The 17524-nt window shown below is 33.4% G+C and overlaps 2 protein-coding genes across 3 annotated transcripts; one reads left to right on the top strand and one right to left on the bottom strand.

Annotated features, from left to right (window-relative positions):
- Nucleotides 1–1705: 1705 nt before the first annotated feature.
- Nucleotides 1706–5833, bottom strand: LOC129887671 (uncharacterized). 2 transcript variants are annotated; one of them, XM_055962850.1, is made up of 4 exons: nucleotides 5517–5833; nucleotides 4182–4318; nucleotides 3174–3278; nucleotides 1706–2369 (listed from the first exon to the last, which is right to left on the bottom strand). In XM_055962850.1, exons 1-4 carry the CDS (start codon nucleotides 5592–5594, stop codon nucleotides 1949–1951), a joined length of 741 nt encoding a protein of 246 aa, XP_055818825.1. In that variant the 5' UTR covers nucleotides 5595–5833; the 3' UTR covers nucleotides 1706–1948. The 2 variants fall into 2 exon arrangements, with proteins under 2 accessions (XP_055818825.1, XP_055818826.1); XM_055962851.1 differs by lacking the exon at nucleotides 3174–3278.
- A 4927-nt stretch (nucleotides 5834–10760) lies between these two features.
- LOC129887670 (signal peptide peptidase-like) lies at nucleotides 10761–17149 on the top strand. The gene is made up of 12 exons (XM_055962849.1): nucleotides 10761–10884; nucleotides 11341–11440; nucleotides 12840–12955; nucleotides 13052–13203; nucleotides 13317–13402; nucleotides 13732–13859; nucleotides 14809–14859; nucleotides 15400–15486; nucleotides 15597–15666; nucleotides 15833–15969; nucleotides 16088–16165; nucleotides 16886–17149. The coding sequence occupies exons 2-12, from the start codon at nucleotides 11401–11403 to the stop codon at nucleotides 16958–16960; spliced, it is 1020 nt and encodes a 339-aa protein (XP_055818824.1). The 5' UTR covers nucleotides 10761–10884; nucleotides 11341–11400; the 3' UTR covers nucleotides 16961–17149.
- Nucleotides 17150–17524: the final 375 nt, after the last annotated feature.

Below are 17524 nucleotides of genomic sequence, written 5' to 3'. Positions count from 1 at the left end.
TCTTGCTTTTCTATAGCGTTTTGAACTCCTTATTCCTATTCTTATCTGACTTTTTTCTTATTTGCTTTTACTGAGCCGAGGGTCTCTCGAAAACAGTCGTCCTACCTTGGTAGGAGTCAGGTCTGCGTACACTATACCCTCCCCAGACCCCACGGTGTGGGATTTCAATGGGTCGTTGTTGTTGTTGTTGTTGTTACATCTATTGACGGGCTTAAAAACACCCCTCAACTTGACGAACTAAGCTTAAATACACCCCTCATTTCATACACAAAAATGTGTCATTCACGCGCTACACGTGGATTTTCTTAACTGATGTGGCATATATATATAATTAAAAAAAAGTATTAAAAACACCCCCAAATTTGGCGTGAATTATTGATTTCGTCCCTGAACTATTGATGTGCTTAAAAACACCCCTCAACTTGACGAACTAAGCTTAAATACACCCCTCTTATTTCATACACAAAAATGTGTCATTACGCGCTGCACATGGATTTTCTTAACTGATGTGGCATATATATATAATTAAAAAATAAAAAATAAAGGAATTTTTTTATTTCTTTAATTAAAAATACAAATTAACATAAAAAAAAATAAAAGAAAGAGTTTCGTTATTCTATAGTTCAGCAACGAGCCTTTCAGTTTCCACCTCTCTTTCCCACCAAAGCTTTTCTCTAATGTCTCAACATAACCCTTTAATTTCCATGGAAATCAAAGGGTTTTAACCTAGAAAACGTTGGTTAAAGTACTGATAAGTATATGCTTTGTTATTTCTTTATTTTGTTGGCATTTTTTTTACTGATTAAATTTCAATTTGAAATTGTTTAGGGCTTTGTTTGCTTTCATATTTTGCTCATCTTATTAAACATCGTCTTCAAAGTTAATATCTTCTTAGATTTGGGTTTTCAACAAGCTCGAGCATTCAACTGTAAGAAATTGAATGACTGAACATTAGTGATCAAGTTTAATACATAAAATAAACCCGACAAAAAAAAACTAATTCATAACTTATATGTATATGTCATGCTCAAAGTTGGAGAGCATAGATGTCCGTTAAAGCCAAGTTAAAAGGGTCTACTCTAGTAGAATGGAATTATTGCTATCGAATCAGTCAACTGATACATTCATTTTAACTCGTTTTTTAAGTTTCATATCAAAACTATCATCAAATATTTATGAAAAATACATCTTAATTACCAGTTGTTCACTTTTTCTACCGATGGTGATAAGTAGGAAAAAGTGAACATCTGATGGCTTTGTATGATTCGATAACTATTTGATGATAATTCAGATAGGAGAAGTAAACACCTGATAGTTGCCCACTCTCATATTTATGACCCGTAATCAGAGAGTATTTGGGACTTCAAATTAAGATAAGTTTTTTTGAAGATGGGTCTACTTCAAAAAAAAGAAAAGAATTATTGCTACCGAACCAGTCAATTTGATACTTTTTTTTAATTTTTGCAGACGGAAAATGAAAACAAAAGTGGGGGATTTTAACTTCTCTCAAATTTTTAGAATAGATCAACTAGTGCAATATACTGATATTCTTGTGCTCCAAGAGGCATATTTAACGCGTTTATTTATTCAATCGAATAGTCAAGAGGCGAAAAGCTACGCAGAACAAACTCAACATCGCAACATGAACACCAGTAATGCTAAATCTCCAATTATGATAACACCTCATTCAAACCATGGAAGAATTAAACGAAAACAATCACCTTATGTGAAGGAGTTAAAATTTAAATAACAATGTACATATAATGGAGGAAATAAGCCCCATTGTCATAAATTTCTCTGAGAGATATAACAGGCATGAAATGGTTCATGCCATTTTGTAAATGCAGAATCTAAACTGTGGGCATTATTCTACAAACAAAAGGAACTAGATACTGTACAGTGATGATTCATTATGTCATGATCTTTAAGGTTAGAGAGGGAGGCAAACTCATATCCGACCCAGCCTCAACAAATGTTGCTGGTGCTTTTCAGCAGCAGCCTTATCAGCAGCTTCACGCTTGAGTGCCCTCTTTGCACGCCGACCAACAGTTTCTTTAGGAACAGCAGTCTCTTTCTTCTTAGTCTGGCGTGACGAGCCAGCACCTGAGTCCTGGGAGTTTGGTCGATGAGCGGGTCTTGCTTCTTGCCTTCCTGCCCTGACATAACCATTATCGCCCCATCTCCTGTTGCCTATGTGGAGCCTTGGTGAACTAGTAAAATGGAAGTCTTCTAGTTCTTCGTCATCCTCATATGCATAGTGGTAATCCATGTCATCATCGACTTCTTGTTTTTCCTCCACAATCAAGGGTTTGAACCATGATGCTCTCAGGAGAAGGCAGACACTCTCCTCGAACATGTAGTCCTGGATACTGTTGAAACAATGCGTCATTTCTTTGGATAAAAACAATCAACCACGACTATGGGGATGTTCAAAAACAAAATTACAGGAAATAAACAAGGGAAAAACGATGTCAGACAAGATTTTGGTCCACAATACAACTCAATAACATGCTTTTGACAAGCAAACCATATTCTTCCAAGGACAGTATAGATCTCTCTTCAACTAGGAGAACCATTGCAAGGAATCTATCAAGAATTACCTATTTAGGTGACTTCAAATTAGATATTCGGTGGTCAATTATATGCATCTCTAGGAACTTAGTAACACCAACAATGGTCAGAATCTTTAGAAGTCAGCTTGTGGCATATTCAGAATAGAGAATTTGCAGTAAGACCAAGTAGTGGTGAGGATCTCTCTAGATCAAATTCTTTATATTCCATGACCTTTCCAGGTTGCACCACAATTGACCAAAAAAAAAATGACAAACATTTACAACTCCACCTTTACTGGTCTAGTTTACCAAGGCAATAAAACAGCTCTGGGACTCTGACAAAAATCAACTGGATGATTAATTGGATCATTATGTATGTGAAGTGAATAAGACAATCATAAATAACCTGTCAACATAACAAACAGATTAAGAAAATAAGTGATGGATCCAGAAAAGAAGTAACAAAACATTTTTTCCTCCTCGAAGAATTATGCACATGGTTTCATAATTACTGGTGCAAGTGCAACTAAGGATGTACATTAAATACCACATTTGCCACATTATTAGCATCATCATGTATCACATACCCAAAAAAAGTTAAACCAAATTAATCAGTTATACCTTCCATCAAGTGAGCGATGGATGTGGAGAAACTCAAATGGATGTTTACACTGAGGGCATGTTGGTTCCTTCTTGTAGGTTGCCCATTGAAGGATGCATGTCACACTGTACCGAAGTAAGGAGATACATATTGCTGTCAGTACTCTCTCTTTATTACCAAAAGTAGACTTGCAAGAGCCCATGAAGGCTAAGAGGCAAATGTAAACATTAGAAGATTGTTACGGTATCCTCCAAGAAGGTGATCATTTTATAGCAATTTAAACCTTTGTTCTTTTTTCATGTAAGCTTATAGATAACAGGTTTGGCTCAGCTGAAAACAGCAATGCATAATCATTTGAACCTAAGAAACCAACACACATCAATGCAATTGATGCACAAAAATCAATCATAAATGATAACTAGCACGAATCCCCCAAGATCAACAAAAAGGCTATTAATACAACTACTGAAACAGAACATTCTTTCGGGTGTAAAGTAGATTGAGCATAGAATCGCTAGAAGAGAGCATGCTATTGATTATGAGAGGAGGTAAATTTCCTTTCTTTCCTTCTTGTGTTCACACAACATAGAAAAGCAAAAATTCCCCTGCAGTAATAAAACCGGACAATGCCAACAAAATTTATTCCTTCTCCACTCTGCTGATGGAGAGGTGCTTCTGAGGGAATCGGTATCTCTGGCATGTGAGTTTCTTTTCTTTATAATTCATTTGCCATCTATTTACTGTGATTTTGATAACCTAATAACAAACATACAACAAGCTATCTTTCTTGATAGTTCGATGCAAACCAAATGCAAGTGATTTGTTCACCTAAACAGTAAAATGGATAAATCCTATCAGAGGCATGCTGATCATATTGCAGTAGATAACTAACAAAACGTAGGATAATTAGCTTGGAACCAATTTTAAGTGATCAAAATTATATAAAACAGTAAATTGGATACAATTCTATCAGGGGAGTGATGATCAAAAGGGCAGTAAATAGATAGAGATTGGTTCTATATACATACCAGTAGGCATGCTCGCAACCTTTTACAAGAGCAGTTTCTTGAAGCACTATCTTATTCAAACATATGGCACAGACACCATGATGGTTGTTCACACAATCCACTTGGCGCCTTTCCTCAGAATTGCTCTTCATTTTAGTCTGAAATTAAAAATCCACAACAATCAGCTTAACCTGTATCGGCTAATCAAATAACACAGCAGTAAGTCTGTACAATGCAAATATTATACTCTATTCGTTAAATGGTGACAAGCAACACAACACGAGCCATAATCATGTACCATGATGGAAACAGGAAGAAAAATGATTGGCATTAATGGACGTCAAGTATCTGATAAGGATAAGATACTTAACTCTCATTATAAGGACTGACCATGAAATCTATTTCAATGGCGCCAAAATATAGTTAAATCAAGAATCTTTAACTAACTGCTATATCCAAATTCCAAATGCTTCCAATTGACCATTGTTTAAAGATCTCTATGTCACTCGAAAATGCAGAAAATCTACCCAAGGTCAAATCCCAGCAGAGACAAAAACACTAGTTAACCCATCTATCCTAGCATTGACGGACAGAGTTGTACTTATTGCAAGAATCCCGTGAAATTAGTCAAGGTGCATGCAAACTGGACGAGACACCACGGTTATCAAAAAGGAAAATGCAGAAGATCTCTAGCAATAAAGAATCCCTGATTTGTATTTAAAGACAAATTCTTGAGTAGTCAAATAAAATGTGTTCAGCTGGAACTTGATGCTATTAATTGAATTTGTAATCAACAGATACTACTAATTAAACTTCTTATAATCTATTATTCCAATTTATTCAACAACAGTAAGTCATAACACCAGATCAATTAGAGCGGGAGCCACAATAGAAGTTACAAGGTCCATAGAACCCCTATATTTGTATTAACAAGCTGACTTGAAAAGGGTAGCCCGGTGCAATAAACTTCCGCTATGCCATGGGTTTGAGGAAGGGCCACACAATTAGAGTCTATTGTAGATTGCATTTCTGCAAGAGGTTATTTCCACAACTCATGGAGCAACTTTACCAGTTAAGCAAAACAAGAAACTGAGTTAATATGTATAAATAAGGTATCTTGAACCCATTAAGCCAAAAGATTTAGGGTTCAAAAACCCATAAACCTAAAATCTTGATTTTGTCTCTAAAATCAAATCGAGCAAACACCCAAATCAATTGAACCTCTGTAAACCCATAAACAAGAAAATACAACTGCAAACATGTAATATTTTCAATGAAAATGAAACTTCGGTACACACTTGGGGAACTCAAATGAAACCCCCCCAAAAAAGCATTTTGAAGAAAACCCATTATTACCTGTTCTTGAATAGATAAATCTTGAATATTTTTCACGAGTTGATGATCCTCAATCTCAAGCTCGACAACTGTAGACATAGCCTAAAGATAGGATTTGAAAAGGGGGAAAAAGAAGAGAGAGAAGTACTATACTAACTAATTTTTCAGATGTAAATTGCGGTATATATATGTACAAAGCTGAGTAAGATGGAGAAATTTACAGAAAAAGAACAAAAAGAGAGATTCTGCAGAATTATGCCTTATTCCACAGAGGAGCTTGGAACAGGGGAACGAAGCTGATGGGGGATTGGGATTAACATACACGAATGTTCATTTAGTCTATCTGCCTCTTGGACTCAACCGTCAACCGGTTACGAATTTTAAAAATATTTATTATATATATTTTAATTAATATTTTATTTTATTAAATTTTTAATAATTAGGCAATTAAAATTATTATAACTATGAATTTTTGATATCTTTTACTTTTGTGTTTATGCTTAATTTTTCATTTCTTCTTTTTTGTCTAGCTTATGAAAAAGATATCATGTAATGTATGTTGTTATGATAAATCTTATGAATGTTGACTGTTGTATCTTTGCATGTTCTGTTATTTTGTTAATAATTTGTATTTCACTAAAGTGTGTACAATTCATTAACATGTGAATTTTTGACGTATTAGTGTTGTGTTCATCAATTTTTGATAATTGTTTTAAGAGGTCAATGTTGGCAAACCCATTTCAATCCGTAGTCCGCTTAGGGTTGGATTGGACTGTTATTTTATAAGTCATTTATTTAAAAGGGTTAGCCCGTCCTAAACCATTTAACTCGCTAGCCCTTTAGGGTTGGATTGGATTGGATGGGAGCATTTTGACAGCTCTAGATGCAATTGGGCTATCTTTTGCGCATGACTAATTTCATGTGATACTAATTTCAGAAAATGTTGGGTTTAGCAGAATTTTGATGATTGACGAAAAGCTATGAAACATGTAATTACAGTTGGTTCATGAAAAACTGTTTCAAAAGACTTCTTCTACATATACTAGGACTGTGCAGATAAAGTCATATGTACTTAATTCAAGGAACACAATTACTTCAAATAAATACACATTAAAATATATAATGCTGCATATCAGAAAATTAGTGTTTGATTACAACTTTTCGAAAAAGAGAAGAGTTCGAATTAAAGAGTTCTGATGTCAAGAGAAGTCTCAACTGAAATATAACTCTGCAAAAAAGTTATATAAACAAAAGACTTTGAAGGTTATACATTTTCTAAGTAGCAAAGGCAATTCTCAAGTGAGCAAGCTGCGTCATTAACACTCTGTTTGGATGGTGGTTTCCCATGATTTTATAGTATACGGTATCATATGGTACGGTATGGTATTGTACAGTACAATACTATATTTGAATAGATTGTATGGTTTACTATTGTTTAATGATAATTTTGTTGTTTGATTTGACTATATGACACTATACTGTAACTGATAAATTAATGAAAATTCCCTTAATTATTATAAATATTAATAATAATTGAAGAGAAAATTTCAATTTGAAATCCCTAGAAGCTTCAATGGAAGATATAACGAGCACAATGAAAGAGAGAATTTCAATTTGAAATCCCTAGAAGCTTCAATTGAAGATATAACGAGCACAATGAAAGAGAGAATTTCAATTTGAAATCCCTAGAAGCTTCAAAAATTGTTGTGGAGGAGAATGAGTAATACGACGGTGAAAGCAGTAGATATATTAGGGGAATTTTTAATAAAGAATAAATGATAAATTAGAATTATATAAAATTAAGTATGGGTATAATTGAAAAAAAAAACAATGGGTGACCACCAAATTAGTGGTTTTAAAAAGTGAGGGTTTTCATGGTGTTACAAAACAATGAAACTACACCATATCATACCATGTAATTAAAAAAACAATAAAAAAAAACGTGGTTCTCTTACTAACCATACCATACCACAGAAAACCACCATCCAAACAAGCTGTAAGAGATTGACTTTTGAAGCGGATCTTGATACAATGGAACATATCGAAGAATTTGGTGCTAGTTAAGGTATCTTATCTGAGTTATGTTCGTTGTTATGTATTAAGATTGTTTATTGCATTGTATCGTTAAGGCTTTCTAGATTCGGTGAGTTGTAAATTGGAGTAGCATCATTGTCAAGTTGGGACGACTCGAATACTTGGAACATAAATTTTGGGAGGTTTGTGTAGTTATAGGAATTAGAGTTAATTCCTTAGGTTACAAAGTTTGTAACCTTAAATTGTTATTGGTTCATTGTGTTTTGGGAAGTTTGGGTTAAATCATGTAAAGCCATAGAGGTACAGATTGTGAATTTTTACATCCTTATAAATCGGGTGTTTTTCACATAAAAATGAAGTGTTATTTATTTACTGCATTTACTGTTTGTTTAAAAAACATGTTGAATGACTCGTTTCACTAGTACGCTAATCTAAAGTAAATCATTAGGTCGTGTCGAGATCTTGTGTTCAAGTTTAAAGTATGAAAAAAATAATATTTTCTTAGTCCCAAACTCCCAATTTATATGACACATTTATTTTTAATTTGTCTAAAAAAAGAATGTATTTTTTTTACAAGTGTAAACAATTTAACTTTAAAATTCCTCTTTTATCTTTAATGAAATGATTTACAGTCACATAAATCTTCAAAGAGATCATAAATCTTCAAAGAGATCATAAATTTCAAAAATCTTTTTTTCTAAATTTTATGTTAAGTCGAATGGTGTCACATGAATTAAGACAAAAAAATATGTTAAAAAGTGTTTTTTGCCCTATAAACTTTTTTCGAATTTGAATAAATTTTGTTTAAATATCACACAAAATCGTGAGGACAAAATAAAAAGACATTTTATATGAGATTTATGTAAATTAAATGACTTTGATGTGTATCTAAGCAGGAACAAATTCAACTTAAATTATAAACTAACACAAGGATATGTATTAAGAAATCATCACTAGCATGAAAGCTAATTATAGGAGATACAACAGAGTTTCTCATAATCTCAACACTTAGATTGTACTTGTTTATCCTAATCATTAATGAGTTAATTAATACAACATAAGTTAAAATTCTATGTTATATGTTATTTGAGGATAATGTTGTGCTAATTGGTTAAAATATTCAGCACATCGATCAAACTTTGAATTATGGAGAAATATTTAAAAAAGTGAAAGTTTCATGATAAACATAAATAGAAATAAGGCTCAATATATACATTGCAAGTTTCATTAATATGAGAAGAGTGAAATTAAGGTTATGAAATTAGACAAAATTGCAGTGCTTGAATGCAAACAATTCAAATATTTAAGCTTGCTACTTCAGAAAAATAAAATGATAAATATAAATATTAACCTAAAATTTGAAATGGATTGCTCAATGATCAATAAGCTCTATTGGGTGTTAGTGTAATTAATGTCTTGCAAACCAAAAGTAACAATTATAAGACTAACAATAATCTATGAATAAAAATTGGGTTGCTAAAGCACTAACACACCCATAAAATGAATGTCCCAAAAATACATATGTTAAAGATAGATATAAGATCATATAAGATTAAAAATTATCACAACGGAGAAACGTTCAAGTAGCCTATATTGATGCGGATTTAGAATTTTTAAAATATGATTAAACAATAAAATTAAAAAATGGAGAAAATTCAAGTGGAATTGATTCTTAGTCCTTTAGATAAAAACTTAGCAATCAATAATGCATCATTCACCCTTATGGAGCATAGGTGTTAGCGAATAATATTAGATCAATTCTAGTAAAATGTACATAAAATATCTAATTTGGCAGAAAGATCATGAGTTCACGTACACCATAATTTATAGTGTAAATTTGACATGTTTTGGATTAAAATTATTCCTTATCTATGAAAGTAAGTTCATTTTGATCTTTCAAATATAACTTGAGTATTTTTAATCTTAATTTTGTTAAAACGGAGTATTTTTGATCTCCTTAACGTAACAATATTAAAAACTAATGGAAAGAATAATTTTTCTAATGATATAAATTTCAACTGACAGTGCTACCTCTTTCTTGATTGATACACATTTTAATTCTTTTTTGCCTTCTTCATTTCTTAAGATTAATATAGTAATAGCTATTAATATCAAAAGACAACACTTAAAGAATGCAACAATTTGTTCCATCAAAAATAGTGATCGTTTTTCCTTAAAGGCAACAATAAAATGGTCTTAAGGTGCAGATAATATAATCTTAGAGAGGAGAATGAGTTTGTCTGATAGATTTTATTATTTTACGAGTCACGTGAGTGTCACATGACTTTAGCAAATTTAAAAAATTAGAAAAGCAGGCAAAATTTGAAAGATAAAAAATGAACGCACTCTCATAAATAAGTGATAATTTTAGCATAAAATTCTGAATCTGACTTTGCTTCCAAATGCACAGGAATCATAATGAATAAAAATACTAAAACCAAATAGATCTAAAATCACACGAAAGAAAAATATTTTAAAAAACCTAAAATTCTAAAAATTCGTGCTGATTTGGCGAAAGATAAAGCTAGATTTTTTTTTACATAAATTAATAACTGGTAGTTGAAAATATGTTTTAGGCATACAAGTACTTTTATTGTAGGTTCTATATTTTCTTAAAATAATTTAATCTTCCAGAGATTTAAGTATAATCAATAAATATACAAATTTTTATTATGCTTTATTTGTATTTACATAATATTCTCATGTGATTTATTTGAATAGAGTAATAAATAAGTAATGTATTTTTTTTCTTTTCTTATATCCATTGAAAATGATTCATATAATGTTTCTAAGTTATTTAGGATTTGAGGCGTTATTGGTGTAGTAATTAATTCATGTAATATAATTAAACGGCTTAATATATCAATTGAAATATGCCTAAAATTTTACCATTTATTAATGTTGATGAATATCATTAAAAAATATGATATATTTTAATTGATTAACTTATCTACGTAATGAATTTTTGAGAATACACACACAAAAAATATATTCAAACTTTGAATTGAAAATGTTCAAGTATTATCATGTGTTTAAGTGAAACAAACCTCAGTCCGATTATCTAAATGAAATTACGGACCCGCAAAATTCCACATGGCACAATATCTCAAGAAGTTGACGTGGCAGTCTCTGATTGGTTGAGACAACCAATCTCAACGTGCTTCTCCCAATTGAAATCCTTCAAATTCCCAAATAAAACAGTTTAATGACTATTTGAACCAAACCTTAAAACCCTAATTTGATTTTTTTTTTATATATATATATATATAAACGTTACAAAAATTCTATCTTGTTGAATTTTTTTTTTCTCTTGATCTGTGTACTCGGAGATCAGCAATTTACTTCTGTTTGTAAGGTAAAAATAAATTAAACATCTTATGATATATGTGTTTTGACTATGTGTTTTGATTGGGGTTCTTTAATTTTCCCAAAGATTGGGTTTTTGTTGAGAATTTTGATTTTTTGAAGTTTTCAATTAATTGGGGTTTTCCTGTTTTTGTTGAGAATTTTGATTTTTTGAAGTTTTCAATTAATTGTTTTTTTCCTGTGTGTTAGAGGTAAATTCATGCAATTAACAGAATTGGGGTTCTTTTTATCTAATTAATTTGTTTGTATATTAAGAGGCAAATTTATTCATTTCCAAGAATTGGGTTTTTGTTGAAATGTCCAGAGAGACAAATTTTGATAAGTTTGGTGAGAAATATTGCTAAAGATTGCATTTTTTTCATTTTACATTAATGTTTTAGGATCTGAAAAGATGTACATGTTGATTATTGTTACTGATACTTATTTTTTTTCTGGCTTGTTGTAGCTTATCTCTGTTACTGTGGGACGGAGACGGACAGTGTTTCTGAGTTAGTAGTCTGTGAGGATGATGAATAGCGAACGATTAGCAAATGTTGCTTTAGCAGGTTCGGTTTCACTGTTCGATTTGTTTCATGTGTGTTTCTTATGGTAGCTGAATTACATAGTACAATGACATTATCTTGTGCAATTCGATTGATGAATGTTTCTTTTGGTAATGTATAGTATAGGGAGTTTGATTTAACTTGGAAATGAAGGAATCCATATACAGGATATGAGATGAGCAACGGTGTTTAATGAGTTTATTTTGATAAATCTTTAGAACTCGTGATTGTTAAGTTTCTTCTTTGATTATGAAGAACGGATTTATGAGTGTTTGGATGTGTGCCATTTAGATTTGCAGAGTTAATAGATGCTACAACTGATTATATATGATTCTGTGTTATGCTTGTTATTGCTATAATATTTTTCTCACTTCAGATGTGTTGTAAAACAGAACAGTTCCTCTATTCCAATGCTTTACTTTTATCCCCTTATTCTTGTTCAAAGTTAAGACCAAATATCCTACTCTAAAACTGCCATAATATTTTGTTGCTCATTCTAAGCAATAAAACCTCTGGAAATTCTCATTGGCTTCACATTAGCGTATTTCTTAAGCTTGATGATTTTAATACTATGTTTGATCAAATGGTGTGATGATTTGGGCCCACAGGAATCATTTTATGTATATATGTTTCTGAAGTAGGCATTGGGCTTATTATTCAAGGGGCCTATGGGACCTTCCTTTTTACTACTTCAATGCATGTCCAGCAAAATGTACTTTACTAGGCTAGGTGGTGTTTGACCCTTGCTGATCCCAGCTAGTTTGGGAGTAAGGCCTAGTTGATTGATAGATTGATATGCTGGTGTTTAGCACCCTCCCCTAGTTGGCCATTTCCCTTCAAATATCACAATCCTTTGTGGATTCTTGTTTCTTGGTTTTCTCTGCAATCGACTTTCCTTGTTAGTTTTGAGCTGATGGAATTGGACGATTATCTGATAGCCTGATAATCTTAGCTAGGTACTGTCATCAAGTCAGTTAGCATACATGCTGATATAGTGTTCTGATGGCTGTTCAAACGTTTCCTTCTCGTTCTGTTCCCTGTTGGGTGCCTGCTCATTACCTAATTTCCTGTATTTTAATCGGTCCAACTTTGTGGGTGTACATTGATGAATTTGTATTGAAAGGAATTTTAGATTTTTCCTTAGAGTCGGATGCTTTAATTAATCAAATGGATTCCTGTTAGGACAGTTCAGTCAACACACCTTAGGGAGCTCTATTATGGTTGTCCCTTTTCATCTTTTCTCCCCTTCCCCCAATGCATCATCTTTATGATAAGAAACTTGTTTCTGGTTGTTTGTGGTATGTTGAGAGGAGAAAAGGCTGCTGGTTATTCCAAATCTCCTTCTAGATTTCATGTTTTTGAATTACCTTGAGAACTCTTGCTTTTTGGTTGTGAATTTCAGGTTTGAGTTTGGCCCCACTGGTTGTGAATGTGGACCCAAATTTAAATGTCGTGCTAACGGCTTGCCTCACTGTTTATGTGGGTTGCTACCGTTCTGTTAAGCCAACTCCTCCTTCGGTATATTCCCGGACTCCTAATTGCAGTCTCCCTTCTATTTGTTTATTTGTTTATCTGTTTTGATGTTTCTTAAACTTATGCTGTTCTACTTTGTAGGAGACAATGTCTAAAGAGCATGCAATGAGATTCCCCTTGGTTGGAAGTGCAATGCTCTTGTCGTTGTTCTTGCTATTTAAGTTCCTCTCAAAAGACCTGGTTAATGCTGTATTGACGTGCTACTTTTTTGTACTTGGCATTGCTGCTTTTTCGTATGTTCTTTCCGTATGGATCATTCTACTATGCTTAATATATTCTTTTGCAATTTTCTAAGAAGTAGTTTCGTTATATGTAATTATATCATCCCTCTCTTTGGGCTTTGCAGTGCAACACTGTTACCTGCTATCAAACGATTCTTGCCGGAAAAGTGGAATGAAGATCTCATAATATGGCACTTCCCATATTTCCGCTGTATGGACCACCTCCTTTTTTTTTAATGGAGTAATATGATTTCATTGATAGCATCAACCAGATGCATAGGCAAAAATAATGGACTGCCTCTTTTTTCTCTTGTGAAAATGCTATTTAGTGACCGGCTTTTTTTTCTTCCTAAAGATTCTGAATCTTGTTTTGCTCACTATGGACTTTCATCTTTTTCCCCACCCTTATAAAATCATTAATTAATGGCATTTTCCCCACATATCACACTGGATGGTACACCTTCACGTCTTTGACTGGAATTTGTTGGTTTTCTGCCTTTTCTTTTCTCTGGAGATGATGTTTATTTGCTTCTTTCTCAGCTTTGGAGTTTGAGTTCACAAGGTCCCAGATTGTTGCTGCAGTTCCTGGAACTATGTTCTGCGTATGGTATGCTAAACAGAAGCATTGGCTAGCTAACAATGTATTGGGCCTTGCATTTTCTATTCAGGTTTGTCTGCACAACTAGCATAGTTACATTATCTGTTGCTTTGAAATCCTGAAACAACCTTCCCACATCATCTTTTCTCCTTCTGATGGTTGGACACTGAATTGAGTTTTTTTTCTGTTGACAAAGCTTGTCACATTGTTGCAGCCAGTTCTCTTACCATTGTGTGTCTGATGAACTGTAGATCTTGTTTCGATTACTTGAAGTTGAAATAGTTATTTTTGGTTGATCTGGCTTCATTTTATGCATAAGATTTTCTTTGAGTTAGCACCCAAGGGTGTGACCTAGTGGTCAATGAAGTGGGTTAGACCTATTAGGTCTCAAGTTCAAATCCCATCAAAGACAAAAACACCAGGTGATTTCTTTCTAGATGTCCTAGCCGAGCACGGAAGCTGGCACGGACACCACAATTATATAAAAAAGATTTTATTTGAATTTGTATTTATTGAAAACAATTTCTACTTTTTAGTATTTGTCATTTGTTCTGACGAAAAAATATGCTATCATCAATCATTCCTCTGGATCAGGTTCGTGACATGAATGTGTCACTCTCTCTCTCTCTCTCTCTCTCTCTCTCCATTTGATGTTGCCAATTAATTTAGCCCATCCTTTTGATCTTTACTTCTTGATACGTCATATAGTTTGGTAGTTCAACTTTCATTCATTACTACAGTTCACCTGTCTATGAGTCCTTTATTTCCCAAAAATGTCGTTGATATTCTTTGAAGAAGCTTATAGCCCATAGGTCTAAATAGCTTATAGCTACCATTTGGATCCGCAATGGAAGATCCTGGCTTACTTTCTCCACTGAATTTTGATGTCTTCCAGTTTATAGATAGATATTTCTTTATCTGTACAAAAGTTCAAGAAGTTAAAGGTGGCCATGCCACTACTCTCCTTGTATAACTGAAGTATTGAATGGTGGACTTTGTTTTGTCGTTTTAACTTGCAGGGGATTGAAATGCTTTCACTTGGATCATTTAAGACTGGTTCCATACTATTGGTAAGGAGAGAGGTTTTACTTTAATTTGCACTCCCCCGTCCCAAAATAAGTGTCACTTTAGCATAAATCACGTCCATTAAGAAATTAATAGATACAAGGTGTAGTTTACTAAACTACCCCTATTTAATAAATGTTTCTTGAGAATTGGACACTTTAAGAAGATGGCGTTTAAGGTTATAGTTGGAAAAACATACAATTTTTTTGTCTTGAATTCCTAAGGTGACACTTGTTTTGGGACAACTTTTTTGCATGGGACAGAGCGAGTAATAATTAGTTGTGCATAGTTTAGAGGTGTCATTCTGTTTATTCCTATTGGGCTCAAACTGCACAACTAAATAGTTGAAGTGGGACATTTAAATGAGCCATCTCCTAAGTGTGCATTGCATAAACACATCCTTTTTCCCGTGTATAATACATGGTGGGTCAAGAATTAAAAAGAGTTTCCTGAGGTTTTTTGTGTGTGACATTGGTTCTGGCACTTTCTCTATGCATTAAATTACCGTCTTTGTGCTGAATGAATCCTATTTTCTTTAACTGCAGGCTGGACTTTTTGTGTATGACATATTCTGGGTCTTTTTTACCCCAGTGATGGTTAGTGTTGCTAAGTCTTTCGATGCTCCTATCAAGGTGCGTATAGTGATTTTTTGTTCATCTAGCCTTTCTTTCAATTCAATGCTGATCTTTTTTGTCGTTTTAACTTTATGTAATTAGAATTTGCTTTTTGTTTCCCTTTGCAGCTTTTGTTCCCCACAGCGGATTTGAAACGTCCCTTTTCAATGTTGGGTCTCGGGGATATTGTAATTCCTGGTATAACATCATTCTTACCATAAAGGCCCGTTGCTTTTAAGTGACCTGTCTACAAAAGCCAATTTATGAATTTGCAATGGAATTTATCCACTGCTGAACTTACTCTGTTTCTTACCTCCCATTTATTTAGCTTTTGTCATAAACTAGTAATTATCCCGTTATTCAGGCATTTTTGTGGCATTGGCACTCCGCTTTGATGTCTCCAGAGGGAAGGGGCCTCAATACTTTAAAAGTGCATTTTTGGGATACACAGTTGGTGTGGTTTCAACCATTATTGTTATGAACTGGTTTCAAGCTGCACAGGTTGGTGTCTCAGAAAAGCTTGTTTTGTTTTATTCCTGTAGCAGGATGACGGTGCCCTTGTTTTTCAACCTTCTTGATATTCTCTAACTTTGCACTTTATTTACTCCTTTTGTTCCAGCCCGCGTTGTTATATATTGTTCCGGCTGTAATTGGATTTTTAGCCGTGCACTGCATTTGGAATGGGGATGTGAAGCCGGTAAACTTTTCTTTTAGTAATCTATAATTTTCTTACTCCATTTGCTTTTGTCTTACTGTTTATGGTCTTGAATGTTTGTTTACTCTTTAAATTATTGTGTATTCACAGGGGATTACATATATTAGAATTTAGTCCTTGGTTTTTCGGCCAAAATAAATAATAATAGGTCATTTTACACCGAGCATGTCTCGTCGGTCAATTTCTTTCAGTGACATCATTTAGGATAAAAATAAATGAAAAACATTCTTCATCGTTTGTTCGGAACTAGGAAGAGAAAAATCCACTGCTAGGGTTTTGTCATATTTGTGCAGTTTTCTCCTCTCATTTATTTTACGTCTTTTGATAAAGGTAGTGTCCAGAGAAAAAACTTGGGCAAACCTCAATTATTCTGTCATGTACCTGCTATCTCTCACCAACATATGTGCCGAATAAGTTTGCCTAGGCAGATAGGAAGAAATCATCTAGGTCGTTTTGCCTCCTCTAGGATTTGAACCCTGTTTTCCCACGATTTTCATCCCGTTTCATTGACTACTATGCCACGATGTGGCCCTCCTCTCATATAATCAAATTATGTGCTTTGTAAGGGAAGAATAATCTCTAATCTTGATTTGTTCTGCTTCTTATGAGAGCAACACTAGATGGGGCTTTTCTAAAGCTTTAAAACATAAAATTTTTCATCCAAAGCTGATGAATTGTATTCTTGGTTTTCTGGTTGAGCAGTTGTTGGAGTTTGATGAGTCAAAAACACAGAGCACTGAAGAAGCCGCCGCCAAGGAGAGCAAGAAAGTAGAGTGAGGCTTCAAGAAGACTTACAGCAGGATATATGACCTTCCAACTGCAGAGATTGTTGGTTAGGGAAAAAAAGAACTTTTTTGATTGTACTTAGATTATTGTTAGTGAAACATTGATGAGATTGGCTTCATATGTTATTTTACCCAAATTAACATTTAGATTGTCAATCTTAATATTTCACCCTTACTTCATGAGATTTATAGTGGTTATCTTTGCAATGATTACATATTTGTGGTCTTTGATCACTCTACCTTAGTGGTGTTTTTAGCCATAAGGTGCTTTGTCTTGGTAGATGTTTGCTGTGGTCCATCGGAAACAAGCTCTCTACTTTACAAACGTAGGGGTAAAGTAGCATATATTTTACTCATTTTAGCTATAAGGTGCTTTATCTTGGAAGATGCTGCCAATGCATGTCTCTTTATTTCAGAAAAATAGAAGTAAAATATGCGTACATCTTACCTTTCTTCATTTTTGAACTTGATGAAAAAATGATCATACTTAATAATATCCTTAGAGGTCATTTGGTTGGAAGACAAGTAATTAGGGATCATTTCGTTTGAAGATAAG

The sequence above is a fragment of the Solanum dulcamara genome, chromosome 4, assembly GCF_947179165.1.
Source record: "Solanum dulcamara chromosome 4, daSolDulc1.2, whole genome shotgun sequence".
Lineage (NCBI taxonomy): Eukaryota > Viridiplantae > Streptophyta > Magnoliopsida > Solanales > Solanaceae > Solanum > Solanum dulcamara.
Note: the sequence above shows the minus strand (reverse complement) of the source record. Positions and strands in the feature narration are given on the sequence as shown.

Coding starts and splice junctions, on each gene's coding strand:
- LOC129887670 (XM_055962849.1), top strand. CDS start 11,401: ATGATGAATAGCGAACGATTAGCAAATGTTGCTTTAGCAG. Junction 12,956..13,051: donor TTAAGCCAACTCCTCCTTCG/GTATATTCCCGG, acceptor TCTACTTTGTAG/GAGACAATGTCTAAAGAGCA. Junction 13,860..14,808: donor GCCTTGCATTTTCTATTCAG/GTTTGTCTGCAC, acceptor TTTAACTTGCAG/GGGATTGAAATGCTTTCACT.
- LOC129887671 (XM_055962850.1), bottom strand. CDS start 5,594: ATGTCTACAGTTGTCGAGCTTGAGATTGAGGATCATCAACTCGTGAAA. Junction 3,279..4,181: donor GGTTGCGAGCATGCCTACTG/GTATGTATATAG, acceptor ACTTCGGTACAG/TGTGACATGCATCCTTCAAT. Junction 2,370..3,173: donor CATCGCTCACTTGATGGAAG/GTATAACTGATT, acceptor TTGTTTCAACAG/TATCCAGGACTACATGTTCG.